This window comes from Drosophila tropicalis, unplaced genomic scaffold (genome assembly GCF_018151085.1).
Source record: "Drosophila tropicalis isolate 14030-0801.00 unplaced genomic scaffold, ASM1815108v1 contig_158, whole genome shotgun sequence".
NCBI lineage: Eukaryota > Metazoa > Arthropoda > Insecta > Diptera > Drosophilidae > Drosophila > Drosophila tropicalis.
The window spans coordinates 9596204-9621167 of record NW_027172602.1 but is presented as its reverse complement, the minus strand read 5'-3'; the positions used below and the strand labels follow the sequence as shown (position 1 = coordinate 9621167).

Sequence of the window (24964 nt, the reverse complement as noted above, 5' to 3'; positions counted from 1 at the left end):
AACTCTTGGGATAAAAATGCTGAGTTGGCATGTAGCGTTTGTTAACCTCCACAACCTGCTCCCCATACCCCACCACCCCTTGTATGGACATGTGTATAATGTGTGTGTGTGTGTGTGTGCGTGCAAACAAGCTGAAAATTCATTAAACTCAAGCAATAAATTCTTTTAATTGTTTTCTTTTTGCCTGCCGAGCCAAGTCACCCCATCAAGCCACTTCACTCCCTATCTCTCTCACTCTCCATCTCTTTATCTCTCTACGTTCCAGAGCCCCACTTACTTATTTTGTATATATTTTCTTCCTGTTTTTTCTTTCGTTTATTCGTTTATTTGTTGGCATTTTCTCTTACTCTGATCTTTTTTGGGCTTGTTTGGCATGTCTTTGACTTGGTCTTACCTCACTTTCTTTTCTCATTAATTGTTAACAATTTCATGTATATGTGGGAGAAAGATAAAGAGAGACAGAGACAGGGACAGAGGAGCAGCAGCATCATTAGCAAGTACAGTACCGCTTAAAACTTTGACAGTTGCATCATTAAGCAAAATATTGTTAAGCATTATTTTGGTGGTAGACAACAAGCTAATGAACCATTTCCTTTACAGCCTGTCAACACAATACAAAAACTAATGGTTTACCTTTCTCTTTTTCTTCCCCTCCCCGTTTCTGTTATCCTTCCAGGTGTCTGCATCTTCGACTTGTTTCATGTTGTAATTGGTGTATTTTCGGTAAGTACAAATGCTAAATATATCCATGATATATATTTAAGTTTATCATAAACTTCAGCAAAGATAAAAGTAAAAACTACAAACTTTGCCCATCATAAAACCACAGAAAGTGAGAGAGAGAGACACAGAGAGAGAAATATTGTGTATTGAATTGAGTTTGTGTCCTGTAGCAACAGAGAAAAAAAAAAAAAACTTGAACCAAACAAGATTTTGCTCCTGCAAACTTTATTTATAGAAGAACCTTTTTGTATTTTATATTTTGACCCACCCCCAACAGTTTCAATGAACCAAGAGTAGGGAAAGCCTTCTCCCTCTTTGTGTGTGTGTGTGTGTTGTGCCTCTTATCAGAATGGAAACAGTTCAAAAGGAAAACTTACAACAAACTGCAAAATTTTCAAATTCGAAAAGCAACTAAATTACCAAGTCATTTCTTAAATACTCTTGCAAATTGTCGGTTCTTTAATATACCCACGCAGAATATGTATATTGAGAGGATTTTTTCTTCAACCTTAAGGATAATAACTCTATCAAGCAGTTTTAATTATTGAATGAGAAGCAAAGGGGAACTTTTTTGATCTGAAAATTTGTATAATGTTTATCTATATAATGCATTTTCCTTGGAATAACAGAAATATCAACTAACGAAAGTCAAATTCTCAATCAATCCAGTTTATCCTGGCGTTGACCTGAATGTCAATGTAAAGTTTTTAATTAAAGATAAGCATCCTTTGACTCGGTCTGTTGAGTTCTTTGTGTAACTACTACAAACAATCAGGTGTGCACATAATACATACACGTATTCGTAGTATCCTCTACACGCGAATTCTTTTCGTTTCATTTCCTCTTGATAGAATTCCAATTAAATATATCAAGCCCATAAGTAGGCAATGAAATAATTATATTTAATGTATAAAATGAATATGTATGTATATATTCCCATAAGTAACTCGACCCGGGGACCTAGATAATGCGGTCCTGCTCATATGATATACTAAAGGCTTAAGTATTTGGAATTCATCCATTTGGACATATCTCTTATACTCCCACACACACGCACACACAGACGTAGTCAGAAATTAAAAAAAGGGAATTAGCCTGACATCTTAATCAGTGGAAAGCAGGAGCAAAAGCAGCAGAAGACGCATCATTCCCATGGTTATCAGTTGCATTTTGCTTGACAGTAAGCTGGCTTTTACCTGCACCTGCAACAGCATCGCCAATGTATACATACATACATTTACTCTAGTATGTATCCATACATTTAAGTTATATGTATGTATGGTTGATAGAAGGCACTTCTTGCGACCTGCCAATCTGTTTCGGGTGCCCATGATGTTGATGTTGCTGTTGGTATTGGTATTGGTATTGGTGTTGGGTGTTGCTGCTTTCCTTGCGGGCAACATGAAGTGACATTTCACATTTGATTCGAAATCCTACTGGCATCCCTCACGGCATTCACGCACGGTCCAGTTGATTTCTGTGCCAGGCAGGCACAGACACAGGCATGTGCACTTCCTTCATCGTTTTGGCTCCACCGCCTCCTCATCCTCCTGCTCCTCCCTGTTCATGAGCCATTTCTGTCCTTTTGCTGTCAATGTTCATTTCAGGAAATGCATTTCGTCAGCGTCGAATGAAAACGAAATTGCCAATTTCAATGTGGATAAGAATGAGCAACAGCAGCTCGCTCCCAAATGGGACGAAAGGAAAGAACTGTTGGGCTGCCTGCTGTGATTTCTCTATAAATTGTTTTCCAAAAAATAATATAATCGACTATCTGGAGATAGTTGCTCCACCTGTCGCTTCGTTTGACCCAATTTTCGGCCAGGAAAAAAAAAATACCTTAGCCTCGTTTTCTGGGCATGAAATCGAGGGAAATGAAGGCAAACGATTTACTTCAACTTCAACTCGTTTGCCCAACCAAACAAAAGCCAACAGAAGCAGCGACAGCGGCTTCTTCCTCCGCTTGCCCCATCAAAGTCAAAATTGAATAAAGAAAAAAAAAAAAAGGAAAATAAGAAGAAGAAATCTCATCAAAAATCGATTAGAGTGAAGCCCAAGTAGTTGGCAGCATTTTGCCGCGTGTTAATAAACGTGTTTTCCAACCCCTCCTCATCCTTTGCCCACCCTAAAATCCTGTCATGTTTCTCCTTCGTTGTTGTCGTCAGGAAGCCACTTCCACCTGTCGTAGTCATCGTAGTCGTCATCGCCGTCGTCGTCGTCGTCCCTGGCAATTCCGTGGATTGTATAAATAACGTGGCCAAATGCAATTTGGGAAATTAAAACCAAAGAAGTGTAAACTCAACCAGCTACCCAACCAATCTCTCCTCCTGTAACTGCTTCTACTCCTCCTCGCTCTTACTCTAACTACTTGACTTTGGTTTTGAGCTTTTGGCATTCTTCTTTTTATCAATGAATGAAATCATTTTTGTGGCTTGCCTTGTGGTCGCTTGGTCCTTGACAAATTTGCCTAACTTGACCTATACCCTATAAATACACTATCATCCTCTCTAGATGACTATAATGGTGTCTAGGGTGTCCAAATGTCTACACTCTATTTGCTGGTTAATGGAAAATTGTTCATTATGACAATGAAGTTCGTTCCTCGAATACTATTATACCATCAAATCGACGGCAAAGGCAATGCGTTCATTTGTAAAATTAATAAAAAATATTAGTTTAAGGGTTTCCTTCTATCCCACCGCCCTCTCATATTTCACTTTGATGATGATTTCGTTTGGCGGCAAAAACTTTCTATTCAAATTACCATTTTAGATTTCATCCCATTCCATCAACTAACCATTACTTCTCTTTTCAGAGAAGCTTTGCCTAATGATATACATAGATTGCCTTGTTATCGCACTGAATGGTAATTTTGGTTTTTTGTAGCTCTTCATTTGATACCCTTACCAAAGGAATATAACTCCAAGAGGACATTACATTAGCCTTGCTTTGAATTACATTTAGAATATCTAAAGGTTAGTCTCAATTTAAGTTTGAGCTGCATACATATATTTAGAACAGAATTGTGAAGGTTATAAGTGTAGTGGAATTTCGGTGCAGTAGTTAGTTGCTGTTAGCTTACATCCTCCATTTGCCTCACTTTAGTTTACCAATTGTGCCAACAGTCACCATTTTTGGATGTGTGGGTGGGTGTGTATGTGTGTGTGTGGTGGTGGAGTGATGAGGCAACAGAATTTACCAATGTACACAAAAGGCGAAAGGAAAATGTGTTTTGTCAGTGACATGAAAATCAACTGAAGCGATGCGCGCGATTTACAGAGCGAGGACAATTGAATGGGCTATCTTAAAGGGTGGGGTGGGGATGTAGAAGGGTAGGGTAGCCAGTAGAAGGACCAGAATCGGGCTTTTTCATAAACTGTTTGACACATGGAACACACTCACACATTCACATTATCACGCCCACTTCCGCCTAGTAGTATGTACATACATACATAAATGAAAGGAAGAGACAGGAGAAGGGTGCTGAAAGACAACTCAATTAAGCATGCACAATGCACACGAAATTCACCTTGTTTTCCCTGCTTTCCCTTCTATCACTCTCTCTTTGCTTTCTCTCTCTCTCTCTCGCTGTCGGTTGTTCTAGCATAAAAGAGATTCTGCTCTGTCCCTCTCTTTTACATGCTGTTTCTCTCAATCCCTTGGGAATTTCAGTGCATGCTGCATTGGAGCCCCAAATAAATGTACACACACACACACACACATACACACAGACATAAGAAAAACCAACAACAAAAATTGTTGAAAATATCAGCACAACTTTTAGTACTGGCTGAAAATACTACCTAGAAAGTGATGTGTGTGTGTGTGTAAATGAGAGAGAAAGCCAAGAGAAAGGGAGCAAGAGAGTGTATGTTATACATAGGAATACTTATATATATACATATACACATGTATGTACATACATACATAGGGTAAAGAAAAATTGTTTTATATTTCAGTCACATCAAATTTCCATTGATTTTTTTGTGTGCCTGTTACGTGACGAGAAGCTTTAAAAAAACAAAAAGTATGAGTAAAAACCAAAAACATCCCTCCATCTCTACTTAACTACTTACTTCCTTTCTCTCAATTCTATTTTAGTTGATCGATTCATAACTTTTATAGTTAATGTCTCTGTACCTAATGGGAAGTAACTAAGAGCTTTGAGCAATATGTCCTGCATCCTGTAGAATGGCAAAGGCAAAAAGCGAATTTCCAATTCTTATGCAGCAGATTTAACTCTTCGAGATCAACGTATGTATGGTCTTTAGGCAATAAAGGACTATGTCAAAGGACGAACCTGTTTTGGGGCTCCTCATTTCTAAAGCTCACCTGTAATATTAATGAAATGGGACGGAATCAAATAACATGACATTTTTTATGCAATGTTTTAATCCTTGAGCTCATTTATCTGTTTCCATTTAACTATTTTGTTTGTTTTAAAACCCTTTAGAGAGAGAGAGAGTAAGTAAGACCTTTCTGAAAGTAGAGATTTGTCTTTGTTTTCTTTCTATTTCAAATTTTGCACTCTATCTATCTTACTTTCCTTTGCTCTCTCACACAGCCATCACTCCACCTTTATTCTGTTTTCCTCTTTATCAGTCAAAAACGCCCACCTACCCCAGGCAGTTCATAAGAAAACCATTTGCCCGACAAATGACAGAACCAATGGATATCAAATAAGAAGAGAATCGACCTTTGACGCCCGTTTTTGGTTTTCGTTCTTGTTCTTGCTTTTTCCATTCTTTTCTCATTTTTTTTTTTTGGGTTTCAGTATTTTTTCGACTGGCATCTATACAAACTCCACCACCAACCAATCATCCCCACTTCACACCCCTTCTCTCTCACTCTCTCTCTGTCTCTCTCAGTTTGTTGTTGTTTATTTGTTTGCTTAATAAATGAATGCGGAAAGTGCTTTGAATATTTGTACAATTTTTATTTTCTTCTTCTCCGTTTTCTCGTCTACGCGTGGCATTTTCATTGTCATTTCATTTCATTTGGTTCCCTTTTTTTTTTTTGTTGTTTCTTTTTTTTTTTTTGCTGTTGTTGTTGTTGTTGTCGTTTTTAATATTGATTTATCGGTACTGCGCATTGTGCGATTGTTTGACCTTCTTCTTCTGTTTTCTTCTTGCCTATGCTGGGAGTTTTCCTTCCTTATGTGTATGTACGCCCGAAGCTCATAATCAATCAATGAAGGGAAATGGATTTGTAGTAACGCCATCAACAAAGGGGAGGCTTCTAGGTGATATCTACTTTCCGTCTGACACACTCATGAATGTGTGTGTGTGTGTGTGTGCGTGTAGACACTTGGGCATGCCAACCCTCTTAATACTTAAGTAGTAGGCAATCTCCTCATCGTCATCGTTGTCGTCTCGTCCTCGTTCATTGAACTTTCGCCTTCTGTGACTGATTTTGGTTCTACATGCATTTAATATGAAAGTGGGGTGATGTGGGGGTGCCGGCGAAGGGTGTTGAAATTTTCGTAAACCGAAAAGAAAATCGAAAACCTTTGCCTCAAACTTAAATGATAATGAAAAGCGTAAAGAAAAACTCAATTTTATGCCATTTTCCTGTCTGGGGCGATTGTCTTTGTCCCCTTGCCCCCAATCGGATGAGTCATCGGTGACGGTGTATGTTGTCTGTATAAGGGCAAAAGACCTCCCCGCCCAGACCACGATTTGACTTGACTTCTATCTCGGCCTCAATCAACATAATTGAGCTTTGTCGCTGGCTTAGCGCTAAACGTTTTGTGGTCGAAAACCACCCATCAACTGTTGCTGTTAGGTAGACACACACACACACACACACTGTAATAAGCAATGTGACTAAGAGAGTGGGCTAGTTAGTTTTACCTTAATGGCCTGTAATCCTCCGCCTTTCATCAAGTATGCAGTTAGCCATAGCCTGGTGATTACTACGTAACTTTTCTCCACCTTACCCCTATCTCTTTCATTTGCAAAAAGAGAGAAAAAAGGATTTATAAGCCACATTTCATACAAATAATTTTGTTTCATATGCTCAAAAGCTTTCAAAAACAAAATTAACATAAATTTTCATCGACCCAAATGCTAAAAATTACAATTTCCAAGTCATTTCTAATCATTTGCTAGGTAAAGTCTGAATAAATTTGTTAGTTTTACTTTAAGAAATCACATATCTCTCTCTCTCTCTCTTCCTCTCTCTCATCTGTTCGCTTCGGAAAGCTTGAAAACCTTTTTAGTTTATTGACCCAACGCCACATGGCTTAATATGCCTTGGCCAAATGCAGTCGGTACTTGCACTGCATAAATTGCCATACACACACACACACACACACTGGACACAACATTCTCGCACTCTCTTGAGTGTTTTGTTTATAAGTACCTACATATATATATTTTTTGTTATTTTTATTATATTTTTCCTTAACTTATTTATGCAGAATGTGTAGCGTTGCGAATGTAACGACATAAATAAAATGGGGATTTCTTTAAGGATTGACTATGTATTGGTGTTGCGGGTGTTGGCCCAAGATTCATCCTGTTCTGTTACCATTTTGCCATTCACCATTCACCATTTGCCATTTGCCCATGTGACTATAACACGCTGGTGACGTTGACATTTCGAGTGTCGTTTTGTTGTTGTCGCTGGCTTTCTCATGAGCTTTCCTATTTTTCTCTGCTTCCTTTATGTTCATCCCGTAACTTCAGTTCAGTTCAGATTCAGTTTTCTTCTGTTTTCATTTGCATTTGCCTCAGACTCATACGCACTTCTTCTGCTCGTCCTTTGTCCGTGTCAGACATTTTTGTGGCGAAAAGCGGAAACACATTACATACTCGGCAGCATGACAACAACAACAGAACGGGCGAGAACAGCCGGAAACGGAAATAGAATAAAGTGGCTTTCTGGGCTGATGTGTCGCCAGGCTTCAGGGTTTTGACTCTAACTCTAACCCCATTCTTCTTCATCTTCATCTGCTTTCCCAGCTCCACACTTTCATACACTTTTTCCTCTCTTTCTCTTGGCTTGTGGTTAGTTTTATTTGCTTTTTTATTTTTTCTCACTCTCACTCTCTCTCTCCCTCTCACTCTTTTTGTAATCTTTTATGACCAGCATGCAATTTATAGCAATTGTCGCCCCTCCATTAAGTTGAGGTTCATGTAGTTCATGTGTTTTGGTTTTCGCTAGCTTTCACTTTAGTTAATTAGCCTCGCAAAACATTAGCTAATGCTAGTTAGTTAGTTGGTTAGTTAGTTGCTTGGCTTAAGTCAAAGCAAAGTGAATCTGAAGTGAGTAAGTAAATGGAAATTAGGTCAAGGAGCCCCAAGAAATTCAGACTCCAAAGCAAACTTGAGATTTTCATACAAAATCTTACTACGAAATTCCAAAAACTGGATGAAACTATGTATAAAATAATGAAGAGAAGTTGAAAATGTCAATTTTTGGCAAGGGAATTCGTTCGTTTTTTTTTTTTCTCAAGTTCATTCAAAATTTTTGCTTTCCATTAAGATTGGCTCTTTTGAAAAGTCTTAACTTGATCAAAGCTAACCTAATTTTCTGTCATTATGAAACATTTCAGGCAGAATGTTAAATTTTTGAACAAAAAACAACAACAACAAAAAGTGGAAGTAGAGCAAATCGCAATTGAAGTTGTGAATAGAAATAGAAAAAGGGGTTTTTACAGACGATGATGACGACATGGAGCAAGTGGACACAGGAGCGTCGGAGGAAAGGATAAAGAGAAGTGAGAGCATGTAGGTGGTGTTTTTGGGCCGTTAACTTTTTAGTTCGTTTTTGGGGGCACACAAAAATCGTTATAGTCGACGAAAGACAGCAACAGCAACAGCAGCGAAAAATTGGCCTAAAACATACAACAAACACGCAGAGACGTGACTGGAATAGCATTCCAATAATTGAAGGCAGACGACGACAGCAAAAGAAGGCGAATTAAAGCCAGCATGAAGTATGGCAATATATGTATAAAAAAAGAGAGATAGACAAGGAGAATGAGAGAGTGAGAGGCAAAGATAAATAAGCAGTATATATGTTGGACACTCTCTCCATAAAGTATTTGCACATACATACATACATACATGTATTTGTGTCAGTCTGTGAACTGCTGCGTGGGGAAAAGTAAAGTTTTCTCTCACTTTCTCAAAACACATTAGTCCATGTACGTTGAATTTTTCTCCCCTTATCTCACTTGTCTGAAGGTAGAACTTTATGGATTGCATGCACTTTAGCTGCTGCAGCTGCATCTATAGTAAATTCCCTGCAACGATAATGGGTCTCTTGGACTGACTAAAAAACTTTTACAGCCATCAACTTAAATGCTTAAAGCTCAAAGACGCATTATCCTCTCACCAGAACGGAACGGATGAACAGTGAATGGTTAATGGTGAATGTATCCAATTTTAAATATGCATTAAGCCAATGAAAACTTGTGCCATAAAACCAGCTCAGCACGCATCGACACCGACACTGACACCGGCAACGCCACCAACACCGACACCGACACCGGCACACTAAAGCCAGCTAGAGGATTTTTAGATGATGTCTAAAAACACTTTATAGTCAAATCTCTCTCACACACACACACACACTCACACACTCACAACTCCATAGTCAAAAGGATTCGTTTGCTCTGTATAGAGCAAAAGTTTTGCCAATGAATCGCCTATGAATGACACGAATGAATCGACACGACGCATCGTTTAAGGATTTCATGTATATCGATTAGATGGAAAGAGAGCAAGCGAGAGAGGGATAGAGACGAAGATAGAGAAAAGTTTCTCCATGTCATTTGTAATTTATGCTAAACTGATTTTATTAATGGTTGACAAGAAAAGAGAGAACTAAACACTCTTACCTATATGTCACACGGATTTGGCAGGCACCAATTTTCGAATGAATGACATATGAAGTATGTACATATATACATACATACATACATATATATATATATATATATATATATATATCCACCCAACCATGGGCCAACATCATCCACCTGGCTAGGCCCGGGGCACGTTGCCGATGCCAAAACATGAAGAGCATTTCAGTCAAGTCATTCAGCATTCAAGTGTACATACACACACACACACACAAAGATAACATATATGTGTATTTCGGGATATACAATGAGCAAAAACCAACTTTTAAGAAGGGGGGAGAAAAGGCAACTCTTAAAGCCTTAACCATTTTCACCCTTAAAGTTAACCATAAACGAAATACAATATGGCTTGTGCTTCTGGCCAAATACTTTGATGTTTAAAGTGCTTTACAATCAAATCGAAATATTTAAGCTTCATCTTGTTGTTTTGTGGCAAAGTAAACTCAATAATAGTTTCAAAATCAATATGTTTATTACCATAAATGGAAAGAGGAATAAGAATATACCTAAAATTGTATTAAGAGACTGCTCAACATTTTGAATTTGTTGAAAATATCATTAGAGAATTTGCTGATAGACCAAAAGTCTGCGAATTTAACTGAATTTGAATTGTGTTGCAAAATTTGTGAACGTTAAGAAAATCAAATGAAATTCAATTTCGATTTGCCTCTGATATTTTATTATATCGATTTCCCTATTTTTGCTTGGGGAATGAACTTAATGTTTATTCAATTTCATATCAATTTATAAGGTGGCAAGATCGAAATCGAATTTTTAAGATGCCTACTTAATTGGTGCAGGGTACGAACTTTGTTGAGTCTCCTCCTCTCTCTCTCACTCTCTCTCTCTGAGTGTTTTCTCTTTCACTTTAGGACTTTCACTTTATTTTTGCTTCATTGTTTGCTTGTTTACTTTCATTTCGCGTTTTTCATCCATCTATTTCGTGTGGGTGTGTGTGTGTGTGTGTGTGTGTTTTTCTTTTTCTCTTTTCTCTTTTTTTTGGCGTTTTGTGTGTTACCGTTACCGTTACAGTTACCGTTATGGCTGTTGTCAGCATAACGTTCTACCTCACCACGCCCATGTCATTATCATCCCCATCATTATCATCTTAAACGTAGTCGTCGTCATCGTCATAGACGGAAACAACAACAACAACGGCAACATGAACAAACAACATCTTAGTCACATTCACTTTTCATTACAATCGTTTTTATATACCCTTACCACGTGATCATTACGGCTATAATAGATGCCTAGACCAGCCATAGAGAGTCATTTGTCCAAACGAAATGAGCAGTTAATTAATCACAAAAAAATATTCAAATGAAAGAGTATAGAATAGTCGGTTAAAGATAAAGTTGACAGTTTCTTTTTGCGTTCCTGTCCCTTGTCTCAGTTTGTTTTCCTGTGCTTTTGTCACGCAGACGTTTACCCTGACAATTTCTTAGCCAAAATGGGGTTTTAACCCAAATTGCTGTTGCTGCATTTATAAGCCGCTTAGATCGCTTCGTTATGCTTTCCCTTTCCTTTTACCTTTCTGCTTTCCTCCCACTTTTTTTCTTACATACAACTTAATTAAATGCCAAGTTGCAAAAAATAAACACTTGAATTTACTAAACATAAGTCATAAGTATCTACTGGTAAAGGGACGGAAAAAGTATTAACTCCTTGTCGCTTTCTCTCTCTCTCTCTCACACATACACACAGACAAACACACACACACTTGTTATTTACAGTAATTGCACAATGAAAATACAAAGAATTTAGGTTACAAACAAATTGCATGTTTCATTTTTCCACCCTTGCGTGCATTTGACCAGAGAACAGAGAGAGAGAGAGAGAGTTTACTCCTCCTACCTCCTACTCGCACTCCCACTCCTAGAGTCCGTGTTGTGTTTTGCATAATTAATACCATCCATATATGTGTGTATATTGCTGTAATTGCATCTAAACCGTCGCCATAATGACGGTGCGGCCATTTCTCTACATATGTACATATGTGTGTACGCCTCAGGTAGAGGTAAAGTAACCTTTCATGCCACGTGGCACTGGCATTGCGTCAACATCAGGTGTAAACTGTGCACACATTCAACACGCCAGTTGCAATTGATTTTGATTCATTACCATCCCATCTACTTGCCTTTTCTTCATTGTGTTCCAAGAATTGGGGGGCTAAAATGAAATTGGGTTGAAAGTGCTGGTGGAGGGTGCCGGGAGGTTGGCTAAATGGGCTAATAGAATGATGACCCAAGGGAGATAGATACCTATTTCGAATTTGAGCACGATTGAAATCAACTTACTACACAAATCGATACAAAACAAATCAAGTGAAATTGCCTCAAGACAATTTTCAGTTGGCCAACAAACTGCAACTAAGCAAAAGTTTTAAGTTTAGCAAAAAGCCAACTATTTAATAGCTTGTTTTATTAATTTTTTATTATGTTATATTTAAACTGATAAAGTTAAAGTAATAAAACATTAAATGAGTTTATAGTACTGCACTCTACCCCTCTCTCTCTCTCTCTTTCTCTTTCTGTGTCTTGGAATAGTAAATCGTAAACATAAAATAATGAGCTACCATCAACAAAAAAGGCAACCCTAAAACTATGCTATAAAATAATGCATTACGTATACGTTATGTGTACATCCGTAGGTATATACATATGTACGTCATTTGTGACTAGCTGATAGATACACACACACACAAGCATACTGTTCATCCTATCTCACAGAAATGGTTATCCATGTGTGTGTGTGTGTGTGTGTCTAAAATGAATTTTAAATATTTAAAGAGCTGCCAACAACGCATCGTTTAAGCAGGCATTAAGTTAATAAAACTCCAAGGACGCGAACATGCGCCCACCTGGTGCCTGATGCCTGATGCCTGGCTCTGCCTGGCTCATTGCTCGTGTTGAAATTGTAACTTAATTATGCAGCTGACAGAGAAAGTGCCCTCTCTGATGTCCTCGCCCTTTTTCCCTATCCCATTATGTGGATGTGGGTTCATCTGGGCTAGTACCTTGCCTGCAAGTGTGCGGATCTGGACTCTATGAAATTTTCATCACAACCACTTGGCACAACGATCAAAAATTTACCCATATGCACATACTATACACACACACACACACTCGCATTACGCACGAGGGCTACTCCAAAAGTTTGTCATGACGTCGTTCACCGCAGTTCAAAGCAGTTAATCAAATTCAAAAACAACAAGAAAAGTTTGGAAAGGGTCGATTTAGTCATAGCAAACATTGTCTAAGTAATTATAACGAAGGATTCGTCTTTTTTTACAGATAAAATAGTAAGCTCAAATTCAAATGACTTCCAGTTTAGCCTTTGTTGATAAAGTAACTAGGTAAGCATCTTCTTGATGTCTGATCTGAAATGACTTGATGTCGCCTCCGTTTCGTTCATTTGTCAACGCCTAACAAACAAGAGAGAGTGAGCGAGAGAGATAGAAAGAAGGATATGGATATGGAGATGGACAAAACGAAGCAATGAAAGAAAGATAAAGAAGCACAATCCTTTCATAGTCCTGTCAGTATCTGCTTAAGCACAAGCCAAGGCATCAAATTTCAAAGTTGGCCCAAAAAGCCCGTCAACGGGCAAAATGGCAACAGGCAGCTGAGTTGAGCTCCACTCTCTCTCCCCCTCTCTCTTCGGATTCGAGGCGACAGATTGATGTAGATGCCAACGCTAGAAGCTACAAAGATGAATGGAGCGTAGAGTGGCAGCTACTCACTACCCTCCCCTCTCTATCTCTGTGCACTCACTCTCTAAACTGGCCAGGCTAGCCCATAAATGTCAAGGCAATGAAAATGTTTGCCCAACGCTCTCTCTCTCTCTCTCTCTTTCTCTTTACATAAAGCTGGCCTAGCTCTAGTCCGCCTTCCACATCGTGTTGCAAAGCCGTAAACAAAATCGTAGCTACGTCCCTGCTGCTCTTACTGCTGCTACAGCTCTTGTTATACCTTGTTAGCTGGTGTGTTACGTTCTCTGTAGATTTTTGGGGGTAACTGTCCACACTCTTCTCCCTCTTTATGGCCCTTTCCTCTTGCCATTCCTAACCATCTTAATGCCAAGCGAAGCGTGCGGCGCACACGAACATTCGTTCCTCTCTGTTAACTTCCTTCGGTTTCAGTTATGTGTGTATTTCTCTGTGTGTGTGTGTGTGGCATTCCAGAAACGAAAACATATTTTCCATGCGACTGCACAAAGCGTTTGCGAGACGCACAGCAACAAATTGGATAGCATAAAGGCAACAGCAGCTTCAACTCCAACATATCTTCTCCATTTTTTTTTCTTTTCGGATGAAGGAGGGCACATTTTGCGATATGTCTATGACCCTCTCTCCATTCCTTTGCCCACTGTTCCTCCTGTTCTGCTAGTGTTGTTGTTGTTAATCCTTTTTGAAATTTTTAGTTTGATTGTTGGGAAAATATTTAAGGCCCCACAGGCATAAAACACTACATGCCGCACGCATTAGCATAAGGTTCGGGTCTGTTCGGGCAAGAATCTCTGAATGTAATCGTTGGGGAGTTTGCCATTCACTAGATGAGAGTGCCTTGTGATACATGTATTTTTGAAGCTTTAATGAAACTTGTCTTGTCTATTAATATTTTTCATACGACTTTAAGATTTAAAATCTTTCCACAGAATTTCGTTTCAATTAATTAGTTTAATTGGTTAATCTAGGCCTATGAAATGGGTCAACATTCGCCCCTTAAAGTATGCAAAAGGCTTTGTTTAGTTGTATGTTATGAATTTGAATTGAAAGCAATGTTTTTCCAACCTATTGCATACCTTAAACGGCTATTATGACTTGTTATAGACACAAATCAAAGTTGAAAACTCTTTCTTTATTCCTGGTATTTAATAAAACTGTGATTTAGCTGTTTGAACGTTCAAATGGTTGAATCAGCATTCAATTTAAAATCCTTGATAAATAAATAAATGAAAGCATTTAAATAAAGGAGTACCAAACAAATTTAAACAAAAGACCCTCGCAGCATGGGTGATGGACGATGTCCTCTCTTGGGCATATTGATGCCCAAAAAAAAAAAAAAAAAGAGGGCATCAATGACATTGATTGGCTGTTGTTGTATTTTGCATTTCATTTTGCCTAGAACAATTAAATATTTTGCTGTCTGTCTGTATGACCTGCACACTGATAGTGAGGGGCCCAAGTGCGACGCAACAGAATTCGTTACTGTCACGCCCCGTTGCTGGTGGGGACATGACAAAGGTTGACATTGTGCCTGCATTTATTAAAACAACTGCCAGGGATGGCCTGGGATAGTCTGGGATGGTCTACTCTGGTCTGGCCGGCGATGGGATGTGAAGCGTGTAAACAAAAGGTAGCGCAAAACGGGCAACAACACCCACCAGCCCGCCCGGCCTGTCAATAACGTTTGTGGAGGGAGGTCGTACCAGACCAATGCTTATTAAACATTGTTAAAGCCCACAACTGACAGTCTATTTTCTTTGGTTTTTTCTTTTCTTTTTATTCGCAGTTTATTGGCAACAATAATGGTCAGCACAACATTGACGACATTGGCTGCTGGACAAACAACTAGTAGCAATAACCATCATCACCATCATCATAACCATCAGCAGCAGCAGCACCTCCAACTCCAGCAACATCACCACAATCATCACCACAACAATCACCACCCACATCATCATCAGCAGCAGCAACAGCAGCAGCAACCGACAGGAATTACTGGAACAAATAGTGGACAAACAGCAGCCGTTGGAGCCGTTGTCACTGGTGGTGGAGGAGGAGGAGGAGGTGGAACGGGTTCGGGAACGGGAACTGACGGAGTAGCAAGCAACTTTTACTCTCTGAACGGACACGAACACGAACACGATTGTGACAGCAATAATTCCCATACGTATTCACTGCAACAGCAGCAGCAGCAGCCTTTGAACTTATCGCAGGCATTGCTATCGCCTTCTCCGCCGCTCAACGATCAGATTAGTTTGCTATTTCCAAAGTGCCGTCCCAAGACACAACAGCAACAACAGCAACAGCAGCAGCAAGCACAGCATCAGCAGCCAATCGATGTGAATCTTAACTCTTCAGCAATCACACCGGAGCCCACTGTTGGGTCAAATTCCCCTTTGGTCACGCCAACTGGCACGCCCAGCTATTATAAAAGTGTTAATATTATAACGCAATCGCCACCGCCACATTCAGCCTCATCACATTCCTCAGAATCGTTGTCTTCGGTAACGCCACGCATCTCAACAAATCCATTCCTGTGTGCCCCCCTGACACCGCCGACAATTGTCGATCTGGAGGCAGAGACATCATCAACGGACAACATTGGAATTCTAAGCGAAACACAATTGGAGGCAGAGGCTGTACCAGCAGCTGGATATCCTGCTTCATTTTACTATCACACAGGAGGCGAAAGTCGTCTTGGCTACGGCGGCGATATGCCACGCAAACGGAGCAACATTATGACATTGGCCAGCAGTAATAACAGACTGCTTAATGGCAATGGGACGGCAAGTGCCAGCAATGGTACTGGCAATCCAACACAAACTCTTAATCAGAATCCCTTTATCAAGGAGTCAACCTACTGGGAACCATCGACAACACGGGCCAGTTCCTTGCTGCACTCGCCCACAGAATATAGCGAAGATCAGCAGCAACAGCAGCAGCAGCAGCAACAACAACAGCATCAAGATCAACAGCAGCAACATTTGCATGCCTCGTCTAGGCGAGCATATCATCAGCAAAGAGAGCAAGTGCCTCAGCCGCAATTATATAGTCATCTAAGTCAACTGGGTCAGCAGCGTCAGCAAAGTAGCCAACAACAACAGCAACAGCATCCATCGGGTCCATCGCATATTTTACGCGTTGGCCGTAGTCCCATCAATCGCAACTGTACACCGCAGCAACAGACTTTAGCTAACAGCAATAGCAACAACAGCAACAGCAATCCATGTGCTGAAGGCCTAACCCCATTGGCCAGTCACTATCTCTATGGAAGTAAATCGTCGTTGGATCAACAGCAACCTAGCGACTGGGAGCCACGAGAGCAACGGAAACTGCGGTTACGTGAGGAGCGAGGACGTGATAGAGAACGAGAACGTGAGCGGGACCACTTGTTGCTAGAACAACAGCAACATCAGCAATTGCAATTGCAGGATGGAATTCATGGGACACGGGATAATCATTTGAACCGCAAACGTCATGGAATCATTGGACATGGGCCCGAAAATCGAGAGCATAGAGAGCGAGACCATCGTCTGGTCAATGGCAGTGCCAATGAGACAGTCTATAAAGCCCCAGAGGAGGGCGAAAGCTGGCAACGTAAGTAAAATTAGAAACAATAATATCTAGTTACTCAGAAAAGGGATAGAAATTAATAACAATTAGCTGAAATGTGGGTTTAAATCTTTAAATTATGTTTTAACTGATTAGACCCAGTTTTAAGAATAGTTTTTTAACCTTCAGGCGATTTCTTATGCACCTTCGCAGATTTGTGTTAGAGAGAGTTACTAAGTACAGAATGCCATTTACAAGAAGATGTTGGCAAGGACTCTACGTGTTAGTTAGTTGTTACTCGAACCGTTTCGATTCATCTTTCGATTGGTTAAACTCCTGAGTGGCCCTACAGAATAAGGGCTCGAATAATGCATGTGAAGCTTCTGCATTGACTTTCGTCTGGATGAATTAAATAGCCCAGGGACTGGTAGGGGGCAGTTGGGGTATGTTGTTGTCTATTGGGGCACGGGTAATTGAATTGCAAATCAAGCGTAATGAAGTGTATGGCAAATATAAATGCGTATTAAACAGAGCCCTCCCGTCTTCCGCCTACCTTCTGCGACAACAATCAAGCCAATATCTCCTGTCAGTGGATTGATTTTGGGTGGCAATACACGAAACGTTGTATTTAATTGATTGCAATTAATTGATAGGCAAACCCAAACCCATCACATCTAATTTTTAGATCTGCGCGTAACAACTGAAACGAATTCAAATGTGGCAGAGGAAAACAAATTGCAGCTACAAAACGCAAAGATTCCAGATAAGATACAACCACAAGGACCCATCTTACAGCAGCAAACGCGACGATTGCTCGAGCACAAATTAGATGCCTGGCAAATGGAACGCAACTACACGCTGGCCGTGGAGTCGCGACATGGCATTATAGGTATGCCAGATATACATACATATATAACCTTCTCCACCCTTTTAACGATAACTTCAATTCACACAGAATACGAAGGCTCTCCAAGGCGTATTGGAGTAGCAGCCAGCAGCAGCAGCAGCAATAATGTGACTGCAGTAACGGACGAAAGCGAACCACCTGCATCAGCACCACCACAAACACTATTACAACAACAACAGCAACAAACAGCAGCTCCATCGACATCAGCAACATCCGGACCCCAATTGCCCATGGCTGCCATATTGCCCATGAGCACAAGTTCATTACAGAAAACAGCCGCTAGAGCAGCTCTTTCCGCTTTGGCCCAAACACAGCTAGCAACATCAACAACACATCAACTGCAACAACAACAACAACAACAGCAGCTTTTACCACAATCCTATCCTGTACGACCAGGCTTTCCACAGGTATTTAACAATTTATACATTTCGAGATATGATCGTCATTATTTTATGGTAATTTTCAGAGGATTATTTCACCGCCACGTGAACCACGCAGCGGTTCACCGACGCAACAGCAGCAGCAACCCCACTATACCAATAACAGCAGCAACCACAGTAAACAGCAACCGACTAGTAGCGATACAAATGCAGAGGATACCAGCAATGATGTCTCCGAAATTGGCACCATTTCCGATTTGACCACACCCGAGGCAGTGGCTATTGCAGCCAACGAGGTGAACACGCCCCCGCCTACAGCAACAGCAGCAGCAGCAGCAACAGCCATAACAGCGGCAACTGCAGCGCCACCACCACCACCACCACAACAACCACCGATTGTAGCCAGCAGCAGTTCAGTATTAGCAACTGGTCAGGCAGCAACATCGTGTGGACCCTCTGGTTCTGGTCCTTTGGGCCTACATACAAAATCCTCGACTTTTGATTATCTCTATGAATTCTCCGAGACACGAAAAGTTCTGGAGGAGTTCTTTAAATGTCCCTCCACCGATGAGCAACCCATTATGGAGAATGGCAGCGATGTTGATAGTATAGTAAGTTATAGCAAACACAATCATATATCCTTTGAAATTTATCTCATTGACTCCATTTGCAGGATATACAATATGAGTTTCATAGCAATTTTGAGCAGGATGAAGAGGAACTGGACGAGGATGATGAAGAAGATGATGAGGAGAATGATGAAGCCGAGGATGAAGATGAGCCCATCGAACAGGATTACCGGCAACAGCAACAGCAGCAATTGCCATCCGTTCAGCAGCAGCAACAGCAGCAGCAACAACAACAGCAGCAACAGACTCAAGCAAATTCTACATCCACATCGATTCTCAGTTCAGAACGTCATATCTATGGTGGTAGTGGTAATGCGGTCGGTGCGGGTGGTTTGGGTGGTGTTGGAGCCTACACTCCACAGCGCCCCACACAGCCGCAACAGCAGGTGGCCCAACGTCGCCATTATAGCGGAAGTCCGCTGATGCGTGATTTTGATTTTTTCCTGGACTCAGCCAGTCGGAGTAGCGGTGAGCGAGATTGCGATCAGGATGGTCTCAATCACAATCAGTTATTGAGCACCGGCAGTGGGAGTGGCATAGGTCAAAGTCTGGGCGGCACTCAGAGTGTGGGCGGAGGCCTAACCGGACAGCACAACTATCGTTATTCGCCAGAGACCACCGACTATGATTCCAATTGCGGCGATCTGGATAGTGAGTTTGACTCTTAAATATCCTTAAGTACTCGTTTACTTTTGATTCCTTTCATTCCTAGGCCTCTCTGGGGAAATGAATGGCGGTGGTGTATCCACTTCCTGCTCGAATTATGCCAAGTATTATACATCGGCTATGCCTGTGCTTGAGGATGGCTTATCTTCGGGTCACACCAGCGACACGGAGAACAACAACAACAAGAATCTGCAGCAAATGGTATTGAATCAGGCTAATTTAAGTGCCAGCACCAGTATCGGCGGCAGTGGCGGCATTTCCATGCTAATGGACATGAAACGCATCTCCACCAATAACAGCTTGAACAGCATGCACAATTTGACCACCTCAACAACGGAAAGCAATGGCATTGCTGGTCTTGCTGGCATAGCTAGTCTTGTTCAAGCCAGTCCCAGCAATGGTCTATCAAAACAGGCAACAGCATCTGTAGGATTGCCACAGCAACGTGAACTCCTTGGCCAGAGTCCGAGCAATAATAGCAATAGTAAAGTGTTCAAAAACATTGATCCGGAATTGGATTCGCTATACTCGATCAGTAAGCATTATCTATTTCAAATGATAATACGATTTCTTATGTCTCTCTCATTCTCTTTGCAGGCGTCTTCCATAGGCCGGACATGGTGCAGATGACACCACCACCGCCAGCACCGGCGCCCCATCGTAAACCCAATAGTAGTGCCGATGTTGATCTACTTCAACCGACCAACAAGCACACAACTTTGGCAGCAGCCATCAGCTCCACACTGCAACGTAGCTCGCCGACAACCTCAAAGGCACGCAACGCGCTTATGACCACCACGAATACCACGACTATAGCCAACACAAGTAACTGCAGTGGTCCACCTCCGCCCATACCGGAACGGAGTAGCTTGATGTCTGCGACGGCCGCATCATCCGTTTCCGTATCCGTATCAGCATCAGCATCAGCTTCCGTGTCGGCATCGACTCTGGGTCAAACACAGCGATCGCCGTCACCCACACTGAACTCACCTGTATGGCTGTCGCGTCATTTGGATGGTGGTGCAGGCAAAGGACTGCTAGAATCCTCATCCGACAACCATTCGAAGAACAACAGTGCCGACGAAGATGAAGTCGATACGGACTTGGAGACAGATCGCCTGTTGGGCCACCAGCGGCTGGACGATCAGGGCTATTACGATGAGAACAAGAGTTGGGATCGCAAGCCGCGGTCTTCTCTACTCTCCAAAATCTCACCCAAGCAACAGCAGGTGCCCAGTACCAAGACACGTAATGGTTACAATGCCTTGCTAAGTTCCACGCCCGAATTGCCACCGCCGATACCGCCAAAAATGTCTTCGTCTGTTGGTAATGTGGGGTCATCGATTGGCGGTGGTGCGGGTGCTGGTGGCATTGGTGGAGTTGGAACTGGTAGCAAACTACTCGATTTGGTGGCCAGTGGAGTTGTGGGACAACGGAGTGTGTCGCGTAGCTCATCGGAGCATAGCGAGAAGTCACCAATTAAAGCATTGGACATTTGTTCAAGTGCTGTGGATGTTGTGGCCTCCACTGTCCTGGGTAGTCCTGTCGGCAATGGCGGCGGCTCCGAGCGTTCTGTTACCAAAATGGATTTGGACAATGGTAGTCTCAATGGCGGCAGCATTGGAGTTGGCGTCGGTGGTGTTGGCGGATCTTGTGGTGGAGTTATCACATCAGTCACAGGAGCTAACAGTGGCGTCGGAGTGGGCGGTGCTGGAGTTGTAGGAGGCACTGGAGGAGTGGGCGTTACCAATTCAACTGCCATCACCAACAACAACAACAACAACAGCGGCAGCAACAACAACACCGGCAGCGGACCAGCCAGCAATAGCAACAGCGGCGAGAAAAAAGTGAAAAAGAGTAAGAGCAAAGAAGGTAAATGTGTTGGGTTTATCCTTCAATTCGTTCAATTTGTTGCAATTCTAGTGGCCCAACTTATTAGCCATACACACATCTATATATATACTAAATATGTATGTATATATGTGTGTGTGTGTGTATATAGATTTGTGTAACCTGCGCAATATTGTTGTTGTAGTTGATGTTGCTGTGGCTAAAGAATATTTCAAATCAATATCAATGTAAATTTTTATCTTTTTTTTTTTCTTAAAATTCAAGTCTCAATCTCAGAATCCAAACATTGATCTTGATTAATCTTTTGTCACATTTTCGAAATTTTCAATTATTTGCTATCAATTTTTGTGGCAAGACGCGCAGGCAACGTAAATTTAAAAAAAAAAAAAAAAAAAATCTTATATAATCGTATATATAATACATGTAATTCTATATATATATATGTAAGGTGGCAATAATGCATGAACCGACGGTGTGGCATCCCTAAAGAGGGCAGGCTTTCGGTCGGAGGTTGCCATCATGGGAGAAGAAGAAATAGAGCGTCAGTAGTAGAAGAAGTCGTGAGCGGTCGGTCGAGAGTCAAGTCGTCGGTCGAATCAAGTTGCAAGTCGTCAGTTGCTTAAGTTGCCTAAAGTTGTTTAAGTTGCCTACTATAAGACGTAAAATATAAATATCCTAAGCTAAATATAAACTTAATTTAATAAAACTACACAATAATCTACATTTGGGGGCTCAACCCGGTCTAAAACCAAAACGCCGCAAAGTTTGTGAAATTCTAAGAAAGATTGCGTCATCCAAAAAACGCATAAGTGCCAATATGAGCGACGAAGAGGGAGCTACATTCTTTGAGGCAGCGGAAGAGAGACAACATCATACCGGTGTGCAAACTCGAGCACAGTCGCAGCGGCAGAAAAGTAACGCCATTAAACAAAATCAGCCTGAACAGATATATAACAAAATAGAATGCAGCGAAAATTCTGGTCAAGGGTGCGACTCAGGAATAAACGAGATGAACAATCAGAGTCTGCAGCAGATCATCCAGTTGTTAACACTTAAAATACAGGCGGACGAAATTACTCAGAATACACGAAGCGAACCAAAAATTACAGCAGATAATTTTTCCAAAGTTGTGCCTGAATTCGATGGTGATTGCGTCCCTGTGGAACATTGGTTTCTAAATTTCGAGCAGAATGCAGACGCGTATGAGCTAACGGAGAAACAAAAGTATGTGCAGGCACGAAGTAAGATGACTAAAACGGCACAATTGTTTTTGGAATCCACTTTTGTAAGTTCTTACGACCAGTTAAAGACCGCGATAATAGCAGAATTTCGACGTACAGTGCAGAGCGCAGAAATTCATAAGAAGTTAAAAGAGAGAAAGAAGAAAAGAGATGAAAGCTTTCACGACTACGTTTTGAATATGAAGAAGATTGCTATGCTTGGTAAAGTAGATATGGACTCAGTTATTGGATACATAGTGGATGGCCTAGACATAAAAACTGAATACAAGTTTAATATGTATGGGTGCAAAACAGAGTACGAGCTAAAGGCAAAATACGACATATATGAACGTAAGTGTGGAAGCGAGATGCAATACAAGCAGCACGGCGTCAGACACAGTCATGGCCAAAATAACATGTCGACTACAAAAATAAATCGTTGCTTTAATTGTGGCTCGACTGAGCATGTTCGAAAAATTGCAATGTTGAAACAAAGTGCTTCAAGTGTAATGCTTTCGGGCACATTTCGAAGAATTGCCCCGAAGTACAGCACGTCATGCAGATAGTCAAGGACAAGAGGCGCATAAAAAGCATTACGATTAATGATGTCCATATCCTTTGCTTGATTGACACGGGTTCTGATGTGTCAATTATATGTCTCTCAACGTTCAATAAAATCAAAAATGTCATCTTGAAGAAATGCTATTCAGAACTTCATGGCTTGGGAAACAAGAAAACACAACCGATTGGTATGTTTATAGCTGCAGTGCAGATTGGCGAAGATGAGGTGCAACAGAAGTTCATAGTTGTTCCCGACGGTCACATTGCTTATGAGGGATTACTAGGATTCGACTTTTTGTCAAAATGTTGCTACGAATGGAATGGAGAGGGCTACGTATTTTCGACGGTGTCAGCGCGACCGAATAGCGCTGAAACAAATAAGCTAAGTATATATAACATTGTTGAAACAGAAACTGATGTAAATGCACCTCCACAGTTTAAACAACTCATTCAGACGATGGTGGATGAATACAAACCAGCTCCACAAGTTGCCAAATGCTCCGTTTTCCTGAAAATTGTACCAGAGGGACAAATGGTTCCGTTCCGCCAGCAGGCCAGTCGTCACCCGCCCGTAGAGTCTGATGCAGTCAAAAAACAGGTTGAAGAATGGCTAACCAAGGATATAGTGCGCAAATCAAACTCGAATTTTGCCAGCAGAGTGGTTGTAGTCAAAAAGAAGGATGGAAATTATCGAGTTTGCGTTGACTTTCGCCAACTCAACAATATGGTACTCAAAGATTGCTTTCCAGTGCCCTTGATGGACGATGTGTTGGAAAAACTGCAAGCGGCAAAGGTGTATACAGTAATGGATTTAGAAAACAGTTTTTTCCATGTTCCAATAGACGAAGAAAGTCGCAAGTTCACAGCATTTGTCACGAAGGAAGGACTTTTTGAATTCAATCGAGCACCATTCGGATTTTGCAATTCACCAGCGGTCTTCATCCGTTTCATCAGTTCCATATTTCAAGACTTAATCGCTCAAGATATCATGCAACTTTATATGGATGACATTATAATTTATGCTCAGACAAATGAGGATTGCCTTCGGAAACTGAATATTGTGCTCAAGAAAGCTGCTGAGTACAAATTGATTATCAACTGGAAAAAATGCTACTTTCTCCAAAATAAGGTTAATTTTTTGGGCCATACAGTCGAAAACGGTAGAATTCTCCCAGGAAAGGAAAAATCACATACGATTCAAAAATTTGTAACACCGAAGAATATAAGAGCAGTTCAGTCCTTTTTAGGACTAACAGGTTTTTTCCGGAAGTTCATAAAAGGTTATGCATACATTGCACGTCCGTTGACTGACCTGTTAAAGAAGGATGTCGTTTTCAAATTTGAGACTGCTGAGCTAAACGCGTTCAACAAATTAAAGGATTCACTGTCCCAGGAGCCAATTTTGAAAATATACTGCAGAGGTGCGCTTACAGAACTTCATACAGACGCATCCAAAGATGGCTTCGGCGCAGCATTGCTTCAGAAGTTCGAACAGCAGTTACACCCGATATTTTTCTGGAGTAAAAAGACTTCGGCGAGTGATTCAAAACGACACAGCTATATACTGGAAGTTAAAGCCGCTTATCTTGCCGTTCAGAAGTTCCGACACTACCTTCTTGGTACGCCCTTTAAGTTGGTGACAGACTGCACCGCGTTCACGCAAACAATTAAAAAGAAGGATGTGCCACGCGAAGTTGCACAGTGGATATTACACCTTCAGGATTTTGATTTTCAGGTTGAACATCGATCTGCAGAAAAAATGAAACATGTCGATTGTTTAAGTCGATATCCCATAGATGTATTGCCCATCTCGTCGGAAATCTCAGCTCGCATGAAAGTTGCGCAACAAAAGGATCCTTACATAAAAGCAGTA

General features: G+C 41.1%; 1 protein-coding gene across 1 annotated transcript in view; it reads left to right on the top strand.

Annotated features, from left to right (window-relative positions):
* The window catches only part of X11Lbeta, a 69023-nt gene that overhangs the window by 40150 nt on the left and 3909 nt on the right, over window positions 1-24964 (top strand). The window contains 8 exon segments of the mRNA XM_068298834.1: window positions 677-723; window positions 15112-16922; window positions 17563-17766; window positions 17833-18191; window positions 18251-18775; window positions 18838-19444; window positions 19506-19994; window positions 20057-21316. Coding sequence (XP_068154935.1) covers window positions 15128-16922; window positions 17563-17766; window positions 17833-18191; window positions 18251-18775; window positions 18838-19444; window positions 19506-19994; window positions 20057-21316 — 5239 coding nt within the window. The 5' untranslated portion in view covers window positions 677-723; window positions 15112-15127.